A 24772-nucleotide genomic window follows, 5' to 3' on the forward strand; every position below is an offset into this window, starting at 1 on the left:
TATATAATTTTCAAAACCCTCGGGCAGTTATATTGTAAGGTAGAAAATACACAAATTTTTATCAATTTATTTTTATTCTTCATACAATATTGCTTCATATAAACGTTTGCTTAAAGCAAGCTAAAACCTACAACATATAGGTTGGACGTAATCATTCAATAATCAATGATAGGATCACAATAAAAAATATTTTAAGCTAATATGGAGAAATGATATGTAACAATACGTAATGTTGACTAAGTAAGATAACAGGATTTTTCTCGATTTACCAGGTGTTGTGTTAAAGTGAGTGTCGGAATAATTTAATTTAAAGTTAGGCGTCCACCTCTAAAAGCGAATTATGGAATACACATATATAATATGTCCTAATATTTCAGCAAAAAGTTACTTTTAGCCAGATTTCTTGGAATTATCTCTTCGTACACAAACTCAATTAAGTAAAAGCCTTCCTGAAGCATACCTTGGATAGTATGAGAATACAAAATAACACAGCGTGAGAAAAATTCTATCAGATATTTAACCTTTGAATATATAAATGTTCAACAAAAAGAATTAGACATTTGATATTAATAATAATAAAAATAATAAAATAAATAAATAAAAAGAAATTCGCGTTGATTCTTTTTTTTATTTATCTTTTTCTGAGAAAGAGTAGACCTGCTAGACTATTTGACGTCTGATATGAAAAATGTAAAGTTTTAAATCCCACATATATAAAAAAATTGACTTACATTTTGTAACAAATAATTACCAAGAATTACCCACAGATACCAGAAAAAAACACATTTTTAGGCCTATTTGATGAGCTGGGTGAATCTAACCAAGAAAAATATAGAAGCTGTTAATTTTTCAATGAATAGTGTAAAAAAATCAAAATTTTCAATGAGTTAAGTCAAGGCAGACAAAGCTTCTAAAATACTTTTTAGGTTGATGATAGAAATGCTCATGTTGATGCCGACATTTGAGCATGCCTTCACTCTCTTTGAACAAACCTAAATATGTGTTCTTCTCGCTATCCTAAGAACTAGCAAACAAGTATAAATAGCAATATTTTGTGGTATTGAATAATCTTTTATACGGAGCAAAATGAACTTGCTTCAAGCTAGTGACTAAATATAAAACAATCCGTAAAATAATAAAACATAGTACCTTAAGGAAAGAAAATTTTGCGAGTTTCGCGAGATATTTTCGAATTCGCGAAATTGAAGTTTCTTCGCTTAAGGTATAAGGAAATATTTTATTTTAATGCGACTGATTTTTGTGTTGTTGTTACATGACTAAGAGCAAATGAAACATCCATATTTGTCTGTCCTTTTTTACACGAATAAAAATCTGAATACAAAAAAATAAATAAAGAGAACATTAATAAAGAAATATAAAATAAAGTAGAGAACATGTTTATATATACTTGTTTTGATTTTTCTTTATCATTTTTTTCCGATTACAGACTGATTTATTTTCTAAAAAGTGCGAGTGTAACCCAGTGCAGACGTACAAAAATTACCTTCAATATATTCTAGAAATTGCATATACAATTATAAAAAATAATAAATATATACATTAATTAACGATGCATTTAAATAAACAAAATGTGCTAATCAAGAGAGTAATCAATTCGTGTAACAAATTTTCATTGGACGGACCACAGACAATTTCGTGTCCTTTTTACACAAGCTACATTGTTACTTTATTTTTTTTTAACTTGTCATCGGACTTTGATGTGATGTACAAATTTTGATTCTCTGGAAACAACAACATGTTGTATTCATAACATATGACATAAAGCGATGTGACTACGGGAGTTTCAGAGTCGGTTATTTGTTTGAATCAAATTATAATATATTTATTGTGCTTGTGTAAAAGCTACACGAAATTATCTGTCCCTTTCTATTGTTGTCATCAAAAAGTGCACACACAAAAGTGGCAAATTTTTGATAACGTAAAAAAATAATGATTGAATAATATATATAAATTTTGTTTTAAAATAGTATTTACAAAACCATATTTAAACAATATAATTTACAAAACTTCTATATCTAACGGAACAGGGAAAAAGTCTGTTCTGCGAACTACACTGATTTTGTAGAAGGGTAGATAGTTTTCGATTTTTCACTTTAAAAAAAGTGCGTGTTTTTTCTTTTTACAAATGTATAGTAGCTGGTGGTTGTTGCTGTTGTTGTTCTGCTACGTTCATGTGGAACATTTTTTCTGAAAAAAAAAGAAGATACAATTATACAGAAACTGATGCAACAAACTTAACATTGGGTTTTTGTAGCTGCGGATTTTGCATCATGCAAGAAAGTTCTTTAGAAGCTATCAAATATAACTGAGACGTTATTCGAATGAGGTTGACAGATCCCGGTTTTATTTGGAAAACTTTGTTACAGTTGAACATAAGATAAGACCTTCAGAAAAATTATTTTTCCAAAATAGTTTTTCGTTTTTTATTCTATTAACTGAGCAAAAACTTTTTTTAATAGGTGCTGATTATGGCGTTAATTTTCGTTAATTACCTATATTGGTGTTTTGTTGATTTGCATGAACAGCGAAGAGATTTGACAAGGTTGGATAGCCACTATTATCTCCATACATTTCATCATCACTCATCTGTGCCTGGCTCATATTTGTCATATCCATAGTACTTTGCGTATTTGCACCACTACTGAGATTTATCGTGTTCGATTGTGTGCTTTCACCTACATCAACGATTGGTGGGTTGTACTGACAACTGGTCATTGACGCTGTAGATATCTGTGAGCCGCATGAACTGTTGAAATCTAACATACGCGTGTCCTGCTGCGAAGAGTACGCTCCACCGTAGGATTGTTTCTAATTATAAAAAAGTTAAATGTAAACATAGAATCGTCTTTGGCTTGGCATACGAACTATGGGGAATGTGGAAATAATAACACGGCAATCATATACAGGGAATTTTAAATGTTAGAGTGTTAACTTGTATGCAATCGTATTAGTTGTACTCTATTTGCTTAAAGGGCATGCCAGTTAAATTAGGTAGGTTTTCACTCGTTTTAACCTTGAGTTTCCTAAGAGGGGTTTGCTATAAAAAGCGTTTTAACAACTGTTTACCTGGTATGGCATGTTTGAAAATGGGTTTTCGTTCTTGATTTGTTGAATATTTCTGATTTGTGGTGTGGCACTCACTGGTGAGTTCATTTGGCTGTACAAACTGTTGTAGCTGCTGATAGCTTCTAATTGTTGGCTGTTGCTACTGTTGAAAAGGTTTAGCGATCCCATTCGTTCGTATGCAGTCGGAAATGTATGTGAACGCTGTTTGGATGGTATTAATGGCGAACCATATGATGTGGACTGGCTACGTGTAAACGCTGTGGATGATGGTTGTTGTTGGGTAAATGCTGAACCATATTGACTTGCATAGGTGCTATTGTCATCATTTGTGTATTGCCTAATGTCTAAAAAATACAAGTTTTTGTTAAAAAGGATCTTCCATGCAAAAAAATTCTGAAGTTTAAACATCTTTTGAGGATTTTAAAACATATCCATATTTACGTACTTGTATATGACTTTGCAAATTGGTTGGCTGCATATTGCAATTGCAGATCGGTTGTATTGGACTGTGGAGGAGATCCGTACTGCTGAGATGGAGAGTTAGGCGTGTATGTAGAATACGCCAGTTGTGAGTTGCTACCTAATGGACTAATGGATTGATGACCATGCTTTACTCTTGTGGGTGTGCCAACTCCTGAAAGGGATGCTTCAAGAAGTTAATAAAATACTTTTCAGTGTGATCACGTCACCCTTCGTACATTCCATAATCAAGAGGAAACAATTTATATACTTTTGTGTGTCAGAATATTACTCCCTTGCGCATAAAGGTTGGAATCGTTGCAAATCAAATTTTGATGCTTTTAATGCTGACTTTGCAAATGCCTGAGGGCCTGGTGCCCCTTAAGCGCGTAAGCTGGAAAGAACATTCTGTTCTGCGTAATACATACCTGAATCATTATCGCTGTGCCAGGTTTGCTCATCAACTACTTCATCTTTGACCAAGTCGTCATCGAATGATGACATCTTGTCATCAAATCTTGACTGATGACGTAAATAATTGAAATATGGGTGTGTTCTTTGGCTTGGTTTGATAGCAACAGGCCGAGTTGTCGATAACTCACTGTAGGAACCATATGGTGAATTGGATTGAGGACTTTCCAAGCTCTTTGGAAATGGACGATAAACAATGGATTCTAAATAAAATTTATAAAAGGTTTATTGCATTGCTTTTTTACTAAATTTTAATCAACACAAAGTACACACAAAGATATATTGATTTCTTTTAAACTTCGTGGAATGAAAGAAAGTCTGTTTGATGAAAGTCTTTCCATTTAGGAAATCTTGGGAAACATAATTTTTATCGCAAGTATTAATTTTTTTTATTTGGTTTTAGTAAAAACATTTGCTGAATAGGACGTGAAAAGTTAAGAAATCGTACATAGGTGTATCATTGTTATTTTCTTGTAAGAGATGACCTGACTTAATTTGCTTAATCAATTTTTCCGCCATTAATTTGACGCCATGTTTCCCAGCGACGTGATATTTGTTTGAGGAAGTAAGATTAATCAAGTTTCAACCTTCGGTGATCAGCAATGAGCATTGTGACCAAAAATGCATATGACCAATTCTGTTACATAATTTAATAAAAATACTTAAAAAATTCCTTATATGGCAATCAATTATAAAGGTTTCGTTTAAAAATAGCATCAGCACAAATTCTTAACCATACAGCTCATGAGATAGGCATTCAATTTCACACAAAACCCTTTGATCAATCAAATGAGTAATTAAAAACTTGTTAAAATGAAATTCCTTCTTAATCTAACGGTCGATTTGTTAAGTAGTGGCGTTGATAAGGTTTCTCATTCTTATATTTTTTTTTTATTTTCCTAATTAAAATATAGCTCACAAAATTTGAGGTTTCTGGTTCCTCTTCACATAACGTTGGGATTAATTAGCCCAGTTGGTTGGAGCGCTGAAGTTAAGTGTAGAAGCCCCGAGTTTAAACCCATGATACCTGATAGATTGTTGTGTTTTTATAATTTCTTTTATTTTGATCTCCTGGTTATGTTTCTTTTTAAAATGGTTTAGCTGTCTGCTTAAAAGATCAGCGAGGCTAAGTTTAATTCACAACCGCTACAGCAACATTATAGAAGGTCAATTTAAACCATAAATGTGTAACCCTAAATTAAGAAAATTTTGTTACGAGTTATTTTGTTACAAAACAATAGTGGTGCAAGTTCGACAATGGTGCAAGCTCGATAATGGTGCAAGCTCAATAATGGTGCAAGTTCGACAATGGTGATCTTTTTTGACGGTGATGCACCTAAAAGGCTTTAAACAAAATTTTTGCAAATTTTTGAAATCCTGAGATAAGATTGTTATCGTTATCTGTGTTGTGATATGATTGTTAAGTCATTAAAATGCTTGTTCATCACAAATGCATTCTTTTTTTAATGAATCAAAAGTAATTGGCCACCATTTCCGATGTTGCATGGTACTGACGTCAAAGAGACAATATCATACTTCCTCGCATTCTTGCGAAGCTCCACGGAAAAAACAGTTCACTTTGTTCTTAGTCTTTGTTGTTAAGCTGTTGTGTTTTTAAGGCGACGTCGACGTTGCCGTATTTGCTGTCGTTATTTTTAAGAACTGGTTTTAAATATGGATATATTTCACTGGATTGAAACTTGTTGATTTCTTTTTTATTTTTAAAAGATTAAAATACTGTCAAACTAAACATACACATGAAACTTACACACGCCTACCTACGCTAATTACAAATATTTGTTTGTCCTGCGTCACGACGAGCTGAAAAACATTCGCACATGCGCACAAGATAAGGAAGTCTAAATTCCCTAGAGCAATCGCATCAGAGTAAACGCTTTTAAATGAAATAAGGAAACATGAATAAACATATAAAGAAAATAAAAATTTAAAAAACAGGAGCTAAATTAGTGAAATAAATATGTTTGATACTTTGCAAAGTTCAGACGAGTTTGTCTTTAATATTTGCATAATAGAATGTTACCGTTTATTTTGTTTGCTTGTTTGTTTGTTTGTAACTTGAATCGTAGGCAGCAAAAAGATACTCCTTCTTATAGCAGAGGTTCGTTTTTCCCTAGCTTATAACTTATTGTTTTCGATACTCAAAACATTTCACTGCCAACACCCTTAATTCATGTCGGTTGGTCAGCGCTGTTTTTGTTGAGAAAGATAATTCAAATGTATTATTTTGCAATAATTAAAAGGTTTGGTTAAAAAGCGTAGGCACGCAAAATCACCTGCGATTAGCCTATCCACACCAAACCACTGGCAATTAGCCTATCCTACACATCAATTCATATCATATCTTTGATTATTCTTGTTTTACAGTTATCTGATTAACCTTTTTTTCCTTAATTATTTTGTTTCTATCTGTGAGAAATTTCAGAAATAACTCCAGCTTATCCTTAACCAGTTTTATCTTTTAAGGATATGTTTTATTATGCTTTATGATTAGTTTTTCACGAATGACATGCAATACAGAGATATTTCTGAATGTCGATACAAACGCCTTATTTTTGAAGTAGTTGTTTATCTACGTGTAATTTGATGCTTTCTCAATAATTTCTCAATAAGTCCAAAGTAATTTTTGCACTTAATTAGACCTATCTAAATTTATGCATAAAACTTTAGTTTCGTATACCTTGTAGAAATCAAAATGACGAGAAAATTTCAAAATATTCAAAGAATCGCAGCAATATAATGAAAAAAAATTAGCAAAAATGTTTTGAACTGGCAGAAAAAACTTCCAATATGACGGATAAAAAAACATAAATATTTGATTAATTTGAATTTTAAATTTACTTGAAAACTGAAAGGCCTGTTCAACGGGTTTCATATATTTCATTGTTAATTGTTCTGTGTTTATTTGCTTATTTATTTGCATTGTTGTCTCACTCACTTTTGCTACGTGAAGTTATTTCAAGAATTTTTTACTTGCGTTTTTGTTCGATTTCATGAATGCTCAGAACCTTTTGATCGTGAACTCTCAATGTGGATCAATTGTTTAAGGGTGATATTTTCCAAGTTAAATTTAAGAGCCTTCATTACATTTGAGAAGAAAAATTAAAAATCGCATGTGAGTAAAAAAAAACACCAATTGAGTTGTCATTTTTTTCTTTTTTTTTTAACTAAAAATGAAAACAATTTTCTTTATATGAAACCAGTAACCGTAATTGAAAAACAGTTTTTGAGAGTTCTTTCAAACATTACAAAATTTGTGTTTACTTTAATTGAAAAAAAATGTTTCGAAACCATACTCTGTTTTCATATCAAAGTATATACAAACAATTATATCTTGAGAGGTTTGACCACAAAAAAGTTTATGAAGCGGGCAATCTTCTTTGGAAGCTTATAAAACTAACTATTAAGAGTGTTGTGTTACCGGATATGGTTTGAAAAGATGACCTTTTAACCTACGTAGGTTAGTTACCTGTGCAAACGAGACAGAGTTGGAATTTGGGATTCTCTTAATTAGGCATTGTTGTCTTGAACTAATCAATAACTCATTGTTTTTAAGTAGTTTAATCTTTGTCTCTTGTCACTGCTGCAAAAAAGGGTGTTTTTTTATAGGAAAGGGGCGTGACATTTTTAACGCACCCCCCCCCTCACCCTAATGCACCCCCCCTGATTTTTTGTACAGCCCAGATTACGTTTAGCTTCTTTTAAATACAATTTTTTATCTTTACACCTAAATCCATTTGATAGCAGGCTACATCTTTTAGTGCCAAGACCAAGTTGGCAACCAAAGTGGAAATAAAATACTGGAGAAAAACACCAACAAGAAACGGTGTGTAAGGACAGGCTATGTACAATAGTTCCCTTCCTCATTATGTTTTAATGATTTTATTGGTGATAGATTATCTCCCTAATTATTTCCCTTCTAACTGTCAATAATTTGATTGGCCAAATGTGTCATCATGCAATTTCCGGACATGGAAGGAACACCAAATAAAAAAAACATTGAAAGTGATTTGTTATTCCTATGGTTACGCAATATAATCCGAATATGTAAAAAATAAAAAATAATAATAATAAACGGTATAATCAATCAATCAATAAATTAAAAAGTAGATAATGGTACCTCGTGCATATCTGTCTAATTCTTTTCTGCTGAATACACCTGATGTTAAAATGTTCGGTTCACCTTCTAAGCCTAAAGAAAGAAAATCGTGTCTAATTAATGCAACTTGTATTTTTCGATTCTAGAAAATAAAATTGAAAGAAAGAAAAACGCTACAATTAATACAAGAGATACGAGGTTACAAAATTATCCCTGTCTAAATTTTCGCTTCTTTTGTTTTTTTATTTTTATTTTATTATTTAAGAATAGCATATCCTACAACTTAAATTAACAATTTATAGATTTTTTTTTGGTTCTCGTGGTATAGTGACGTCAGTGAATCGTTTTTTATCAACTTCTAATCTCTACTGTTTAGTTAAGCCTGTAAAAGTTTTTGAAGTTTCAAGTAGCTGCTATATAACAAAATATTTGCAGCTTGAGTGTTCACGCTTAATCCAAACCAATTGAAAGCGAAGCTGCAACGTCATTGGGTCATTTACTTGAAGTCGGGGTTATAGCTTAGCGGAGAATTTTTCATTACTCGCTATTGTTGCTTAAAGAATAGGATTTTATATAAAAGAGGTAAGTTTTTTTCGTGCAAGAACAGTTTTGTGATTGGTTAAATTCAGACTTTCTTGTGAATGGCTACATTCAAAGTAATGATTCGTGATAATTGGTTAAATGTTTGAAATATCAAGGTTTGATTGGTTTGTTAAGAAAACATTACAGTGTTTGCTTAAACGCTCTTATTGACGTCATTGCGATGAAAAAGTAAATGTGATTTCGTTTTATACTCTACTTCATTTTAAATATGTCCTCACTTGAAAATGTTCTCAAAATAAAGAAAAATAAACACAGTGGTCTTCCGTAAAGGAAAACGCCTTGTATTATTTCGGCTTTTTTTTTTGTCTTAGGTAAACACACAGACTTAAGAAAGTGGTCAATTACGTACACTCAGTATTTATGTGACAGTGACGAAGTTTTTCGCACAGCATAGTAAAAATGTGTCGTTTTTAGGGATTTCCTTGTTAATATTTGAAACTCTGCGTTAATAAGAGCCAATGGAGAAGGACTTGGTGAGGTATATTTGTGCACTGCCTAATTCCAAACTGACAGGCTTTGTCACGCAAAATTGCGTACACAACTCCGGAATTTATTTCGTGCATGTTTACATGAAAACATAAGCGTACCTCTTTGCGGCAGGTAATTGGATAAAAAGAGATCTAACTCTTTTGCCACTATACAAATATGAGATGGATTCACGCATAAAATGCGGTGTTTGCAGCGAGCAATCTTTCCAAGACGCTCTCCATCTGTGCTCTCCAGTGGGGTGGCGTGAAATAATATCATCATAACTAAATCCAATCTAAAATTTAAACAAAAATCGATTAAAAATGAAAAATACTGTAATTCATATTTGTATAACATCATCTTCCTTGATTAATTCCCGTGCATCGGTTTTGCATCCGTTCTTCGTGATTGGAGCTTTGCGTTACTTAGCAACTTGAACAGCAAGAACAACAACAATTGATATGCCACAATCAGCCTTCTGTGTTTCAAAGACTATCAACGGCGCCTATACTCCGGATAGCGTGAATGCATCTCATAAATGCATTTCAGGTGCCACATTTTAAATGACAGCCCGAGGCTTTTTTTTTAAAAAAAGAAACTGTTTCGTACCTCCATACTTTATCAGCTTGTCGAAGACAGTCTATTCTTCTCATTTTCCCTTTCTGATCAGGATTGGAAATAATACACTCAGTGTTTTCTTTACCTGTAACCGCTGCAATAAATTCACTCCTATGAAAAGAAAACACGAAAGAATGTTTATTCTTTAAGGTTTTAGTGTTTGGATAAAAATTTACTTCGAAAGAAGTTTATAGCTTATACTTTAGGTCTGTGTTATCTCAGCAACAGCAATCGCGGGACTCGCGAAGGGATGATTTCATTCATGCATTTTAGGTGCGCAAACTAAAAATGGCGTTTAATTTGAGCATTACTACTGATTACTCTTGCGCAGTTTGTTATAAAAAATTTAATACCTCATTATTGGTTTGCATTAAGGTTTTTCAAATTACTCTGTCATTCTTGGAATTAAGATTAAGTGTCTCATCCATACTCTATTGACGCCTGGTCATGCGTCACTGAGCAACATCAATGAAGCGCGAAAGTCAACAAAACACGCGTGTAAAAGATGAATTGTAAATACATAAGAACGTCTTTTTGTTCTTTACGGTCTATAGTAAAAATGACAAAGTCTTATTGACGTCAGTTGCGATGTATTTTCGTTAAAATTTTGGAATAGAATCGCAAAAAATACAACACTCTGACGTAATCGTCTTCGCGATGAAATTGTTCGCCAAAAGGCTGGTACATCTATTTTTAGCCATGCCCCGTTTGTTTGTTTTTTGGTTACTTTTTTTTGGTAATCGACCAATTCTTTAGCAATTTTGATTTTTCTCTAACCAAGAATCGTGTTCCCTAATCAAGAATCGTGTTTTCCCCAAATAAGAAACGCCAACAAAAGCCGCAAATCGTAATTTTCTTAGCAGTATCGCGGATCATCTTCGAAAATTAAGCAAATTATTTATTCCCTGTCGCAACAAGAGCGCATAACTTATTTACGAGTTTTGACATTAAATTATCTCTCATAAACAGATTTTTAATTTCCTATTCCTTCTCTAACTACCGCTTTAACTAACTAACATTTTAATTGTTAATGACCTATGAACCTTCTCTATCTTCCCTTCACCAAACAAATGTTCTCTTTTTTTCGATTATGCTATCGCTGTGACCTGGCGTGTGGGTTATGCGAGCATAAGGTGAAAAATAGAAGTGCGCGATCGCGTGATGACCTATGACGCAGTTAAACATCTTTTTTTACATTCAATATTGCAACTTTCGTTAATGACTTAATTAGAAGTAATCTTTTGAACACAAACTTGCAATGTTATAATATGTTATAATATTTTGCAGATTGATTTATAAAAGCCTGGGTTCGAAAACCGCACTACCTGTAACATGCACATCTTTTGCGCGGAGTAATCGTAACGATCGCTAATTATTTCTCGACTAACCTGCATTCTGGTTTAATGTCTTTTCGTAGTTTTGCTAACAATCTCGACGCCCACTTTTGTTTTACATCGTAAGGTTGATTTTCTAACTCGTCTTTAGTTTCACGTAACAACTCCATACTCATTTTGGAGTCGTGTTTCTTGAAATGTTTACGCTTTCTTGCTTGCATGTTGAACCATGTGTAGGAAAATGTCTTCACCAACGGCAAGCATTGTTCGATGAATGGGTGGTAATCCTCCTGCGAGAGAAATTTTTATTAGTGAACGTTAAACATGTGGGATAAAAAACTAAATACCCCTAGATATAAATGCTCTAGAAGTCAATCGGCATTTATGTCGTTTTTCCATTCAGCTCTTCTAAAATTTTCTTTAAATACACGCCAAGAATTGTGGTGTCAACCGAATACTTCGCAATGACTCCGCCTTAGATGCATTGCGTTATGTAAAATGAGAATCCAAACCAGTGTTAAACTTGATTTGTAAAGCTTAACTTAAAAACAAAGTTAGTATAACATAGACAAATAAATAAAAGCATGAATATACTTTATTGAGTTGTGATTGGATGTGGTTAAACTGTTCCATGATGAAGTGAAGTACCTCTCACATCAGATGCAACCTGATAATGCATTGTCTTATCCTAACCCCCACCAATATATATACTGTTACGGTTAATCCGATATTATATCCGTTTTAATCGGATGCGGAATGATTACTTCATCCGCGAGAAGAATGGTTTTGGATGTTCTCATTTTGATGAGCGTTTAAGGAGAGAAATTAATTGGATGACATGATTTGACGCCGTGTCAATCATGCGGATGAATGTATGCGGAACAAAATGTACTCAATATACCAACCGCGGAAGAATTTTTGGTGTTTAAATTTACTTAATATTCAATAACTTATTAAGATTGCCAGAAAATAAAGCGTAATTAATTTCTGTTCTTGGAAAAGTAAAAAACAATGTAACATTTCCAGCAAAAATATGCGAAGTGCGGTTATCTATGATTACAAAGAATTCGGTGTATTTTCCATCTGACTTACCACACTGCCGCTTTTAACTAATTTACGACTGCAAAGCTGAAAGTTCCTAAAATCTAAATTTGTAAAATCATTTTTGGACTATTTCGTAACTTGTAACTCTTTTTTCTCTCGAATTAAAATTACTTGCAGTATTATAAGGGACCTTGTAAAGCACCCAGCTGCGATTAAACCTAATTAAATAGGAATGGAAAACGCAACTAATTTTTTTGTGTCAAGAGAAAATCAGTAAGTAAACAAAAAAATATCCCTCTGCGTTAACGCACAGTCTCAAAAGTACGTTTTTTACTTCATCAAAACTTTGTTTTGTTGATTTATGCTTTTGCAACCAAATAATGACATTAGCAACATAAGGAAAGCAAAACTTCAGCACGTAAACAAGAAATAAATAAATCAATCATATAATAGATGTAAATTAAAAATGGCGGCCTACCTCAGCCATGACTTGTGTTTGTAGGAGCATGTTTAAACTTCTCGTGCATTTAAAGTTTGTTTATGTTTCGCGTCCGAGTTGTATTAAATGATCTTACACATCAATGTCAATGTAAATAAAAGTCCATTATGTTCATTTTATTACATGTTTTTAACCAATTGAATTTGAAATGACGTAGATAAGAACCAATCAAATTTGTGTAATAAATAAATTGATGTCGATTGGATTAATAGCTATAGAATTGTTTGCATTAAAAAGGGAATGGCGCCAATTTGAAAATTGTTTTCCTGGTTGATTAGAGTTTGTGTTGCGTAGCCCGATAATGACGATTTTACCCGAGGTTTTTTAACATTTTATCATAACAGCGCTGAATATTTTCTCGTTTGAATGAATCAGATTTTGGTAAGTTTGTTTTGATTGGTAAGATATGTGAGTAAAACATCATAACCCTACAAACAAAACACGTACACGCAATCCATGCGCCTGTTAAAGGCTGTCTGCAAGATCACGTGAATTCTCCATTGACGTCACAAAGCGACTTCGTTACTAGTACTATTTACTTAAAAATATGCAGAGCTTTATAAAACACTTGGACCAGTGTTGGAATTTTGTTTATTTTTTTCTTATATTGCTATGTCTGTTTTTGGTTGTCATAGGTTACCAATTATGCACCGATTCATATTGAATTAATCTGTCACTTTCATGACGTCAGCAAGCGTTGCATGCAGTTGGAAAAAAATGGATATTGTCTGAAAAGGAAATTTAACAGTATGTCAGACTTTATACGAAAATGCAAGTTCGAGAAATAAACGTCGCCGCTAATGGTAAACAAACAAAAACTCGGATTAGGGACGTGTTGACGTCAACAGTTTTCATTCCAGTCTGTTGTGTATCTTTGCTTTGCACAGTTCTATCTGCAATTAATCCGCCCAAAACTAGTTTGTTACAACTTTATTATTGGTGCGGTTGACTGTTGATCACCTTTAACTTACTTACATTCGTAGCAGAGCTGCACATTGTATTGTTTTGGCTTGCTCTCCTGCAAACTAACCTATAATTCAATGGAAGCCCTCAAATGGATTAATAATTCACAACATTCCAATTCACAGTGTACTGAAGTAGGGACTGAACTTGCAACCTTATGATGACTAGAACAAACAGTTATTGAAGTGAATAGTCGTCTGAAATCGGCTGCTGCAAACCAACTAATATGCTTAGGTTGGCTTTACACGTTGACAAAAAACAACTTACAACGTAACCACAATAAAAAAACAAACGATTTAATAATTATGTAATTCCCAAGTACCATTCATTTTTCCGATATATTATTAGTTTAATTGGTTTTTTCACGTGACATTTTTTTATTCATTTCTATCCTGTACAAATTTTGTTTTCTCCCTTTTTTAATAACTAGTCGTTAGCCCGTGGAAAAATCCCCGGGTTCGCCCGCTCTTTTTATACCTTACCGCGTGCGTCTCGCTACTTGCGCAGCTAAGCTACCATTTTGCGTGACAGACGGACAGACGTATACGGGTATTATAATATAGATGGATGAATAACTGCAACTGCGCTTCTCCTGAGCATATATTACAAAAAAAAGCAGACAATAATCAGTCATCCACACAATTTGTTGTTAAATTCCCATTCACATTCTCGATAGCAAAATTTTATTTTTTAAGGAAAAGAGGAATGAAACAATCTCATAAATATCGAGTATTTTTCATAAACCTTCATAAGATGTTTTCATTCCACTAATATTATTGGTTTAGAAGCAATATTTCCTGCTGAGTGGACAATTTAAACATGGCTTAAAGAAAACCTCTTAACTAAATGCTTTTTAGGGTCTAGCGCGACATTCTGTGCAGCGTGGCTCGTGTGAATTGAACTACCGCTTGGAGAAACATTGATGTGTGTGTTCCTATGGTTGTCACACGGTGTTAAGAACTTTATGGTAAATCAGGAACGAAAATTCCTTGTTGTCATTAATTAAAACGTCACTGATTAGATATGCACTTTTAACGAGTTAATTAACAACATTTTATTCACGTGATACTGATGAAAAAATTGACGAGTTTTCGTGTCTACACATCTTATGTATGCGATTAAAATATTCCTAGGCACCAACATTAAACATTAAAGGCACCATTATCGAGATATTTATAGGATATGACGTCAACAAATGTTGATTTCTTTTCTTATTTTAAGCTCCCTGGTTATTTTGTTGCATTTTGACAAGCGCCGTTTAGCCTACGCAAATATGAATCAGCAAGATTTTAATGTTAATGCGCATGTCTCAATAACCCTGTTATGTTAAGTAGCCACATACGATAGCGAAAGATCGAGCAAGTTTTAGCGTGAATATTTTTTCCGCCATTTTTAATTGCAATTTTCCCTTCCATATAAACCCCTGGAGGAAATAACTAGTAAAGTTAATCATCCGTGAAGCAAAGGTGATAGTAGAAGAACATGGAAGAGAAGCAATCAGTAATGAATTGGGGTCCATAGTAACAGTGTTTACTTTTCCCCTTGGAATAGAAGAAATTTGCGTCACAAAAAGAACGTCTTTGATATTCATAGTATTATGGAGGTGTAGGCTTCAGCCGCGGACGGTAATACGTATTTGCTTTTCCGGAACATATTCTTACTGTAAGCAGAATAATAGCCAGGAAGTTGAAAGCGTGTGAATTAATTATGTGGATAGATCTGCAAAAAAAGTAATAATCTTTTCCGATCAATGTACGATTTTCCGATTCTGAAGTCACGTCGGCAAAAAATGATTACACTTTTACTGATGCGTTTTTTTGGTCAGTCATGCGCTAAATATAACATTGTACGTTAATAACCAATTAGATATTGTTGAATTTGAAATCATCTTTTCATATTACCTTAGCACGCCATTTTTCATCCTACATAAATTGATAACTCATATTCGTAGAAAACTTTTAATTGTTTTTCCTTGTGGCTAGCACAAACGAAAAATGCGTAAAATTTGTGAGCAAAGTATCGTCGTTTTTGCTGAATGCGTTTAGGAAATTTCCATACGCTCTCTGCTTGAAATTGCGTACTATCTATCAAAACATTGAGATATGGTCTCTATTTTTCGTCATTTTTTGTAAAAAGTCTCATATGATCAAAAGAGTGTAGGGCGCCAAACAGCCTCTATTTAGTTGGATCATGATTTCAAAACTTCGAAACAAATTTTAAAATAAGAAGGTCTCACAGCTGTTCCAAGTTGTTTTGTAACAAACGTTTGTTTGGACACTTTATCGTTAAGACCGTTTAACCGTGAGCATATTCACGTAAGAGATAGGCTAGATTTTTTCACGAGCAATGAGGTAAGCTTTGCACATGAACCTGCTGAAGCTCTAAAATGCGGAAAATGCACCATTTGAACCTGTTTTAACAAAAGTGTCATAACTTTTAAGTTGAACTGTGCAAACAAGCATGTTTGATGTCTTGACAAGCAGCACAAGACATGCTGAAACGCATCGTTTCTCATTAGTGACTTCTTATAAGTACATCAATTACACGGTCATACCTGTAAAAAAAGAAGACATTTATAAAAAACTAAGCCTCAATAAAGCTTAAAACTTTTGATAAGGTCGATGTTATGTATGGTATAAAGAAGGTAGAACTTTATATTTTTAAAGAGGCTACAAATTTTTATGCTACTTCTATTCGATATATTGTCAAAGTAACCTTTTTATACTATTCTCGAAGTCGACAGTCCGTTTCGTAGTCTCTTTTTATTTATATTTATTTTTAATATACAGAGCTATTATTTCTGTTTTGATTTGGTATCTTATAAACTTTTTAAGCTCTCCCTCTGCAATGTTATTTCAGGCGAACTCGTGATGCAATTTTGCTTCGTACAGTATTATTGTCTTGGTTACGGCCTTTGAGGTTACACTAAATGTGAAAAGGAGACCATAATGGCGCAGTTAATCCTGTATAGACTGAAGATGAAACCTAGTGACCTTTTCTCCCTTAATTGCGTAATTTTAACATTGAGCATCTGAGAAAAATAGGAAAAGTCTGACTTTGCGTTTTCTAGCAGTTCCTTCGTGGGATGAAAAAACCCGCAACTGTAAAATAGGTGAGCGATACTGTCTCAAATTAAGTTCTATCGATTTAACCAGGCATTATTATTTCAAAACAATAAAACTGTACCAATTCTTAACTCAAAGTGGGTTTCTTTTTCTAATAGAGTCTTTTGACCTTTTACTGTTTTTTTATATAAAGCCGTTTGTTCTTTAGCTGTAACCAGGTCTGCGTTTGCAGGAAAGCCATGACAACCTATTGCGTCAATGGTTGCTACCATATAAATTATCTGTTAGATTAGAAACCTCTTAAATGGCCGCGCCTGTGCGAACATTGCTGGAATTTTGTTGACCAATTATAAAGAAACAAATTGCAATCACGCTCCGAATCCTTTTTGTCTCAGTCATTTTCTTGCCTCGACTACTCAGTTTTCTTTTGTCATCAATTTTTTGTTGATCCAAACTTTACAAAACAACGAAATAGGAAATAACAAATAAAATATATGAATTAAAATAAATAAATAAATAAATAAAATTTGTTCGCATTTCTATTATATCAAGTTTTATCTTTACGTGGTATTCGAAACCATGTTATTTTCAGCTATCAAAGTACACAGCTGGAAAACAAATAAGATCGTTATAAGAATTTCTAAAAATCATTTTTGGGTTGGTTAAGCAGTATATATATAGCTTGATTTTTGTTTACATTGAGTGGAATCTGTAGCTCTTGCCAACATAAACAACACATCATATGTCAACGTTTTGCATAATTTACAATGTCTGAAAACAAATCAATAAATTAAAACAAGTGACACATAAGGGACGTGGAAATTGTAATGACATGTCTGACTTTTTTTTAGTTATTTCTATTTTCTATTTATTTGTTTATTTATTTAGCCTCGACAGAGGATAAAATGAATATAAAATATATAATACTATAATAATAGAAACATTCGTGCACTCATTATATGCATTTTCTCACTTCACAATCCTTAAAAAGTATGAATAATTCTCATTGGAGACGTAATCAGGAAAACACTACAAGTCATGTGAATTGAAAATTAGATACGTAAACTCAAAGTGCTGTGCAACCTAAAATCCGTAAAAGCCGTTTTTTAAAAAGATTCCTTTTTTCTGTCAACAAATAATCAACTTCTCGAAACTTGAGCCGCGCTTGGTGGATGAGAAAAAGCCTGAAGAGTAATTGTGGTCCACGAAAAATACACGTTGCATTTTTAGTTTTCAGGACGCGACAAATCACTACGTCACGACAACTCGCAATGTTACGACAACTCGCAATGTTACGACAACTCGCAATGTTACGACAACTCGCTATGTTACGACAACTCGCGACATTACATTGGCTACCCTTAAAATTTTCACCAAAATTATTTGGAGAGAAATAATACACGGATTTGGTGTGGTTGGGATATTGAAATATGGCTGATCGCACGCCTGGATATACATTTTTATGATGAAAAGGATTACATTTTTATTATAATCATCTAATTGAATAAAACAGACCTTTTTTTAGAAATAACTGATATCTTTTTGAAAAAAACTTTGTGAGACAAAAGATAGAACAAGATTTTCTCAAAGTAATGACGAACATTTTTTCTTCAGTGAAACGACAGGATTAGGACGCGATATAGCAAAAAAAAAACAATTATTTTAAAATTACCATATACCATTAAAACTTTGTGATGCAAAAAATAATAGATGGAGAAAAAATGAATATATCTGTTGATTTTAATTTTGTGCAATGTTAAAATTGTCAATGGAGTTGAAATATAACTCTTGCATCGACGTCAAGAAAAGCAAAAAAATCTGCCCTCCAATATTTGACTCGCTGCACGAAATGTTATGCTCATTATGTCATGCGCATTAAACCCTTTTAAACAGCCGCCACCCACCTCCACGTGAAAAAACAGTCCCCTCATTTCTCCCACCACATGTCAAAATGCACTACGAATTATACTAACACAGCTATAAGATATTTGAGAACAAGAATCAATTCAATAAGTCGACCACATGCAAGTTTATTTTATCAATTTTACCGCAAAATTAGCAAGTGGTATATTTTAGAAGTTATTTTTAAGGTATAACATGCCTGTGGTTGTAAAGTTACGTAAAGAATAAGAAATAAATAGTATAGTATTATACACAAAAATTTGTTTTGCGAGATATGTTTAAAAATAATAGCTCTTGATCTAACGGGTGATTATTCTCATTGCTAACTACATCCCCTTTTACCCTAACATAAATGTTAAAACTTTGCAATGATCGGGTCTAACGTGGCATATTTCTTTGACAAAAATTAATCACCGCAAACTTATACTTTTTTTATTATTTTTTTTCACATAAAACTAAAATCAGTTTCTTGGTAACGATGTAACTTAATATAAAAAATTAATCTTTGCCCGTGAAAAAATTCACGGGTTCGCCCTTTAGCAAATTATTTACTCTGCAGAGGACCCTAAAACGAACATGAGCGCAACTATCTTGAACACACAAAATAATAATACGGATGTTCCAACAAACTGACTTTCATATTTTGGTGTCATCAACTATTCGGTATTTCTTAAATTCTTCAGCTCAAAATTGACGAAATTTTAAGTAGGTAACAAATACACGAGCCGAGACGAATACAGAGTGTCACCAAAAACTTACGCTCGGGAAGGTTTAGATTGATAACGTATTCTGAAATCTCAATGTTCTGTCCCATCGACATTTTATCATAATATTTTATAATATTCTTGTTATTAACAACACATAAGTGAAGTCAAATTCGAGACTAAGCGCACATTCCTGCCTAAAAAAGTTTTGGAATAGATTTTTCGTCACTGTAATTTTCATCGCTTGTTGCCGAAACGTAGAATCAATATCCTTGTGACGAAATGTTTCAAAGATTATGTATTAAAAAATGACTAGCCGTTGGCCTGTTAAAAATTCACTGGTTTGTCGTACATACTTTGGAAATCAAATTTTTTTTTATATCATTACATTTCCCGGGCCCATCACTTTGTAAATCGTCAACAAAAAAGATGCAGCTATTATTATGGAGATAATAACAATTATTTATACCAAAGAGCAACGAATCTCCCTTATTTTCAAAATTTATATTCGGACAATAAGCTTTAATGCAACTTCTAGAACTTTGAAGGTGTTATTTTGTTAACTTCAATTACGCACCAATATCTGACTAATTAAATCACAATTTCAACACGGAACTATTTCAACACGGAACTTTATCAACACGGTAATATATTTCAACACGGACACCGTGTTGAATTAAAAGGTATGCGGCAGATTAATGTGTGGAAATTGCAGGAGGTATGGCCATAAAAACTATATGGCTTATCTTGTTCAGAGAAATATCAAGATAAAAACAACGGATAAACGGAAAAATCCTTGTATTTAAATTCCGGTATTAAACGAGATAACATTTCTTTTGATGAATAAATTTTCATATTATAATTTAATTATAACCCGATTATTTTGGATAAAATCAACTGATTTTAGTTTTTCTTTCCATGAGGCCTAAGGTAATTTTTTAGCATTAATTATGAAAAAGAAAACAACATCAATAGCAGCCTATTTTCCGCATTCCTTGACAATGTTGCTACATGGAGAATTTATCCTTTGATTAGTTCATTAGGTATACAGAAAATGAAATTTCAACGATCGGCGTTACTGTTAACAACGTACCTAATACGATGAAATATTTGGATGATTTTTAGCACACTCTTAGCAAAACTTTTTTTCTGCAATGAGTTGTAAAAAGTTCAAATCTTTAAATATGACATATTAAGTATATGTTAAAAAAACGCAAATAAAATATATGGTCAAGCAATGTACAACACATCAAATGTACAACAAAATAAAAGGATAGCAAGAGTAGTGAAGGATAGCAAACTTAACAAGCATCATCAGTTTTTTCTTTGCATTGCAGAGTTATGTTTAAGGCGTTCAATTAATCAAAAAATTCTGTCCTATATTGAAGAGGGTAGCTAGTATGCACACTAAGAGTAAAAAATTTGTTGCAATAAATTACAGAAGATATGAAAACAGTAAAAGAAATCACTGCAGCATTACGAATGTGAGAGTGTGGCAAAAACATGCTGCAGTATCAAATGATTCTTTATTTAAACTAGCGAAAACTAGTGTTGCCTTGTTTCTTTTAGGAATATTTGGCAGCAAATATCTGCTCTTTTCCCTTACATCCTTTTTTCTTTGCACGAAAATAAATTATATAAAAAAAAGCAACTCATTTGCATTGATATGTTCGTATGCATTATCTTGAACCGCGTTTTAAGCTCTTTCAGCTGAGGAAATGCCAAATATCTCTGTAAAAATGTATCTTCAACAAATCCTACATTTTCAAAACAATTTCTATTGTGCAAAGTGCATGCTTTCATATTAGAAATAAATTTTCGGAATTTAAGAAACTGCAAAACATTCAGTTTTTATCAGTTTGCTGAAAAGTAGCATTTATATATAGCATTTGATTTCTCTACTTGATCAACCAAGTTAAAATCAATCATGAACCAAATATAATAAAAACCCGTAAAAGTAATAATCGAACCCTTTTTGTTCGTGGCAATGTTAGATTCGTACAAATGATTTCAACAAGATAATATAAGTATGTATGTAGAGAGGATGTTTGGTAAGTGTTGCAATTATTGCTTGTAAATATAATTTCTAAAATGTCATGCTTTGTTGTAAAAACATCTACACTCTGAAAGTACTGAAACTGTGCAATGTTTTTTCCAGGTTGTGAACTTTCACCGTGCACGATTTTAACAGACAATCACGATTGATTCCTCTATTTGTGGTTTTAACCACTATTCAACTGTCAGTATGGAACCACGTGGAATGATAATTCGTTATTTAAATTTATGTTATTGACGAATTTGTGAAGGAAGTTTGTATGGTACTCAAAAACTTGATGATTTTTTGTGAAAATGAAAACGTGTCATGCATAATGAATATAAATGTTTCTCACATAAGGGTTGGTAAAAAACTTTTATTCGGACAATAAAAAAATAAATAAAAAGTCACTTACAAAGTCAAATGAGCTAAAAGCCATAATTTTAAAGGATTGAGTTATATAAATGTATAGTGCGCATCAAATAGATCTTCCTTTAATCTTGAAAATCCTTTAAAGTTTTATTTAAAGTGTCATTAGTTGATTTACTTAAATATACTGGTAAGTCAAACGTCACAATTTCGTGTGTTTTTCACATCAAAACATTTCTTTGAAAAAAATCACCTTTTTGAACTTGGACTAAAAATAACGCTCTAAAATTTGATTAATGACGTCATATTGTGTTGATTAGCCTAAATAATGGAAAATTATGTAACACTTTAGTGTAACATCATGTTTCGTGACTCTTTTGACGAACATAACTTTTCTCTATAGAACGTTATCATGCGAGAGCAACTCAGCCCTCTCCTGCGTCACACGCAGGAAAGTGGCAGACACGATGTGCGTTACACATAGCGTAAAGAAAACATGGAAAAGTAATTTTTTCCGCAATGAATTGATTCATTATCTTTGCTTTGTTTTTTTTTTTGTTAGCTTGTTAATATTTGTTTGTCTATTTTGGTTATTAATTTTTTGATGTTATTAACCACACGAGACAAGTGATTTCCTTCTAACGACCATAATGGTATTTCTAAAAATACGTCCACACACTAAAAACATCTCATGCAGCTAGACAATTCATATAGTGCGATGACGAACCATGAAAAAGTTTGGTGTGGTGACGCTTTTTGTGTTCGGTTAGTTAATAAATATCTACTTGAGTGGGAACGATTGTTGAATATGGTCACTGTCCAGCTATATTTAAGTGATGCTATTAGATACTGTATTAAGAGAAAGGATAATTCAAATACAAAATTTCCCAGTTTAACAACAATATAATACAAAGAAACTGCATATTTTGAGAACCATTCCCTTGTTTCGTCATCAAACTTTAAATTAGTTGTGTAGGATATGCTAAAAATTTTTAAATGATTTTAGTGTTGAATTATTATTTCTTTATTAGTAGTATATTATCATTATTATATTTAATATTATTATTCCAAGCAGGGAGTTGGCAATTGAACTGGGATACGTATTTTCACTATTAATTTTGAAAGACAATATAATGTTTACAATCTTGAAATTGGACCATAGCTATGTTTTGAGAACACGATTTCACTTAAAGCTCATAAAAACACAAGACCATGCGGGGTTAATTAGAGCAACTCCTTCTGTTCGCATCGGCAAGCTTTTTTACGAGATCTTGCAACTCGTCAATCATTTATTTTGAATTCTATTTTGCAAATAGATTAATAAAAATAATAATAAGCATTGTAAGGGAAGCGAAAAAATCTGCATTATCATATTTACAACAGTTTGATAACTGTACTTTCATCCACACAGTGGATTTTACCTATCTCGAGTCTTTTTATATCGAATAGCTATCTCCCTATCTGAAATAGACATCCCAGTGTAATAACTCTTTCTTGAACAATCTTTTTAGTCCATGGCCGCTTTTCTGTCTGTATTTGGAACTGAACCATTCTACACCAACTTAGAACACGTTCAATTTTTTAAAAACAGCTTTTTTTAAAAAAAATAGCACGCAAAAGGACAAAGAGAACAAAAAAAGGTTTTTAAATTGCTGGTGGTTAGCCATAGCTAGTGGGCTGCTCTTTTTAAAAAATAAACCATCATAAAAAAATAACGGCCTGTACAGTCATGAAGGAGATAATAAAACAAATTTTCAAATGCGTGACACAGAACGATTAAATTCATTCGAACAAAAGGAAATTACATTTGGGGATAAAGAACTGTTTTCAAAATCGAAAAATAATTATAATAAGCTTTGCCTTGTACACATAGGCTAACCCGCTGTCATATTGTTTCTTGAGTGTAGGACATAGTGTCCACTACATACACATATATCCATAAAAGCATGTTATAAAATATGACAGCAAAAAAACCTACCCTGACTGTAGCTGTACCAACCATGATTATATCTTTCTGTACTTTTTCTGATTTTTTTTTTTTTTTTTGCGAGATAAATTTCTCTCTGTGTCTCTCTCTCTTTCTTCGAAATATAATCATCAAGTTTTGTGTGCAATTTTAAGTGGGACCTGGTTTTTATCTCTGGCCATGACTTTTGCAAGTATTTCTTCGAGTGATATGCGTATAAAAACAACAAAACAAAGATGACAGCATCAACGAAGATTCCGATGACGGGACAACGAGAATACCGACGGTAACAAGAACGGCGTTGACCGCAATACAACTTGAACCTTAGTAAATTGTCTGAGGACTATATTCGGGGTTTTGTAGCATGTCAATTTTTGTTAATATTGTGCATTGTTTGTCAAAAATAGTATATGATGTAGAATAGAATATTTTTTTATTTATTTCTTTATGATGTATTTTTAAAAAATCCACATTCTTTTCACCGATGTTTATATAATTGATACAATGCAGCAAATGTTTATTTTACACAACAAAAGGGGAAAAATTAAGCCCAATATTGATCCACAATATTTGCAAAGTCGCATTTGCAGTACACTTCTTTATGTTATATAATATGGCGAAGTAAAGTTTCTTGTTAAAACACATTATGACTTAATGTTTTATTATAATGTAAAAGAAATGATGTATCGTACAATAAATGTCTTAATAACAAACTTAACGTCAGAGGCTACATATGCAAAAGTTTGAACTAAACGTTAGTTGAAGATAAGTTCAACTTAAAGAAAGATTACAATGAAAGGGCTGGGAGCTACGGAAGGGAGTTCTAGAACAACGAAAGTCATTGTGGAGCATGTTTGAGCTGAATGCATGTTGTCAAAGTAATTTTAAATACAAATTTAATCAAATAGATCAGATAGAAGATTATTGAATAATATAAATATTATAATGTTATTAAAAAGTGAGTTTATTCCAAGCTAAATTTTCGCCAGCTATAGCTGTCACCGAGACGTTTGTTTTCCCGAATGTTTTTAATCTTCGATCCCGCAAAAAAGAGGACGGAGACGCAGT

The 24772-nt window shown here is 32.7% G+C and overlaps 1 protein-coding gene and 1 long non-coding RNA gene across 5 annotated transcripts; one reads left to right on the top strand and one right to left on the bottom strand.

The window, feature by feature from the left end:
* Positions 1–57: 57 nt before the first annotated feature.
* LOC130630247 (nuclear factor 1 C-type-like) lies at positions 58–24030 on the bottom strand. Of its 4 annotated transcripts, none has more exons than XM_057443664.1 (10): positions 23717–24030; positions 11212–11447; positions 9815–9934; positions 9325–9500; positions 8156–8227; positions 3975–4220; positions 3533–3721; positions 3088–3431; positions 2514–2829; positions 58–2208 (listed from the first exon to the last, which is right to left on the bottom strand). In XM_057443664.1, exons 1-10 carry the CDS (start codon positions 23834–23836, stop codon positions 2141–2143), a joined length of 1887 nt encoding a protein of 628 aa, XP_057299647.1. In that variant the 5' UTR covers positions 23837–24030; the 3' UTR covers positions 58–2140. The 4 variants fall into 4 exon arrangements, with proteins under 4 accessions (XP_057299647.1, XP_057299650.1, XP_057299649.1 ...); XM_057443667.1 differs by lacking the exon at positions 23717–24030 and adding an exon at positions 21785–21931; XM_057443666.1 differs by lacking the exon at positions 23717–24030 and adding an exon at positions 12680–12819.
* LOC130630254 (uncharacterized) lies at positions 7795–14033 on the top strand. Its single transcript, XR_008982057.1, has 2 exons — positions 7795–7861; positions 8281–14033. It is a non-coding gene; the product is annotated as an uncharacterized LOC130630254 (long non-coding RNA).
* Positions 24031–24772: the final 742 nt, after the last annotated feature.

Source organism: Hydractinia symbiolongicarpus, chromosome 2 (genome assembly GCF_029227915.1).
Source record: "Hydractinia symbiolongicarpus strain clone_291-10 chromosome 2, HSymV2.1, whole genome shotgun sequence".
In the NCBI taxonomy this organism is placed as follows: Eukaryota; Metazoa; Cnidaria; class Hydrozoa; order Anthoathecata; family Hydractiniidae; genus Hydractinia; species Hydractinia symbiolongicarpus.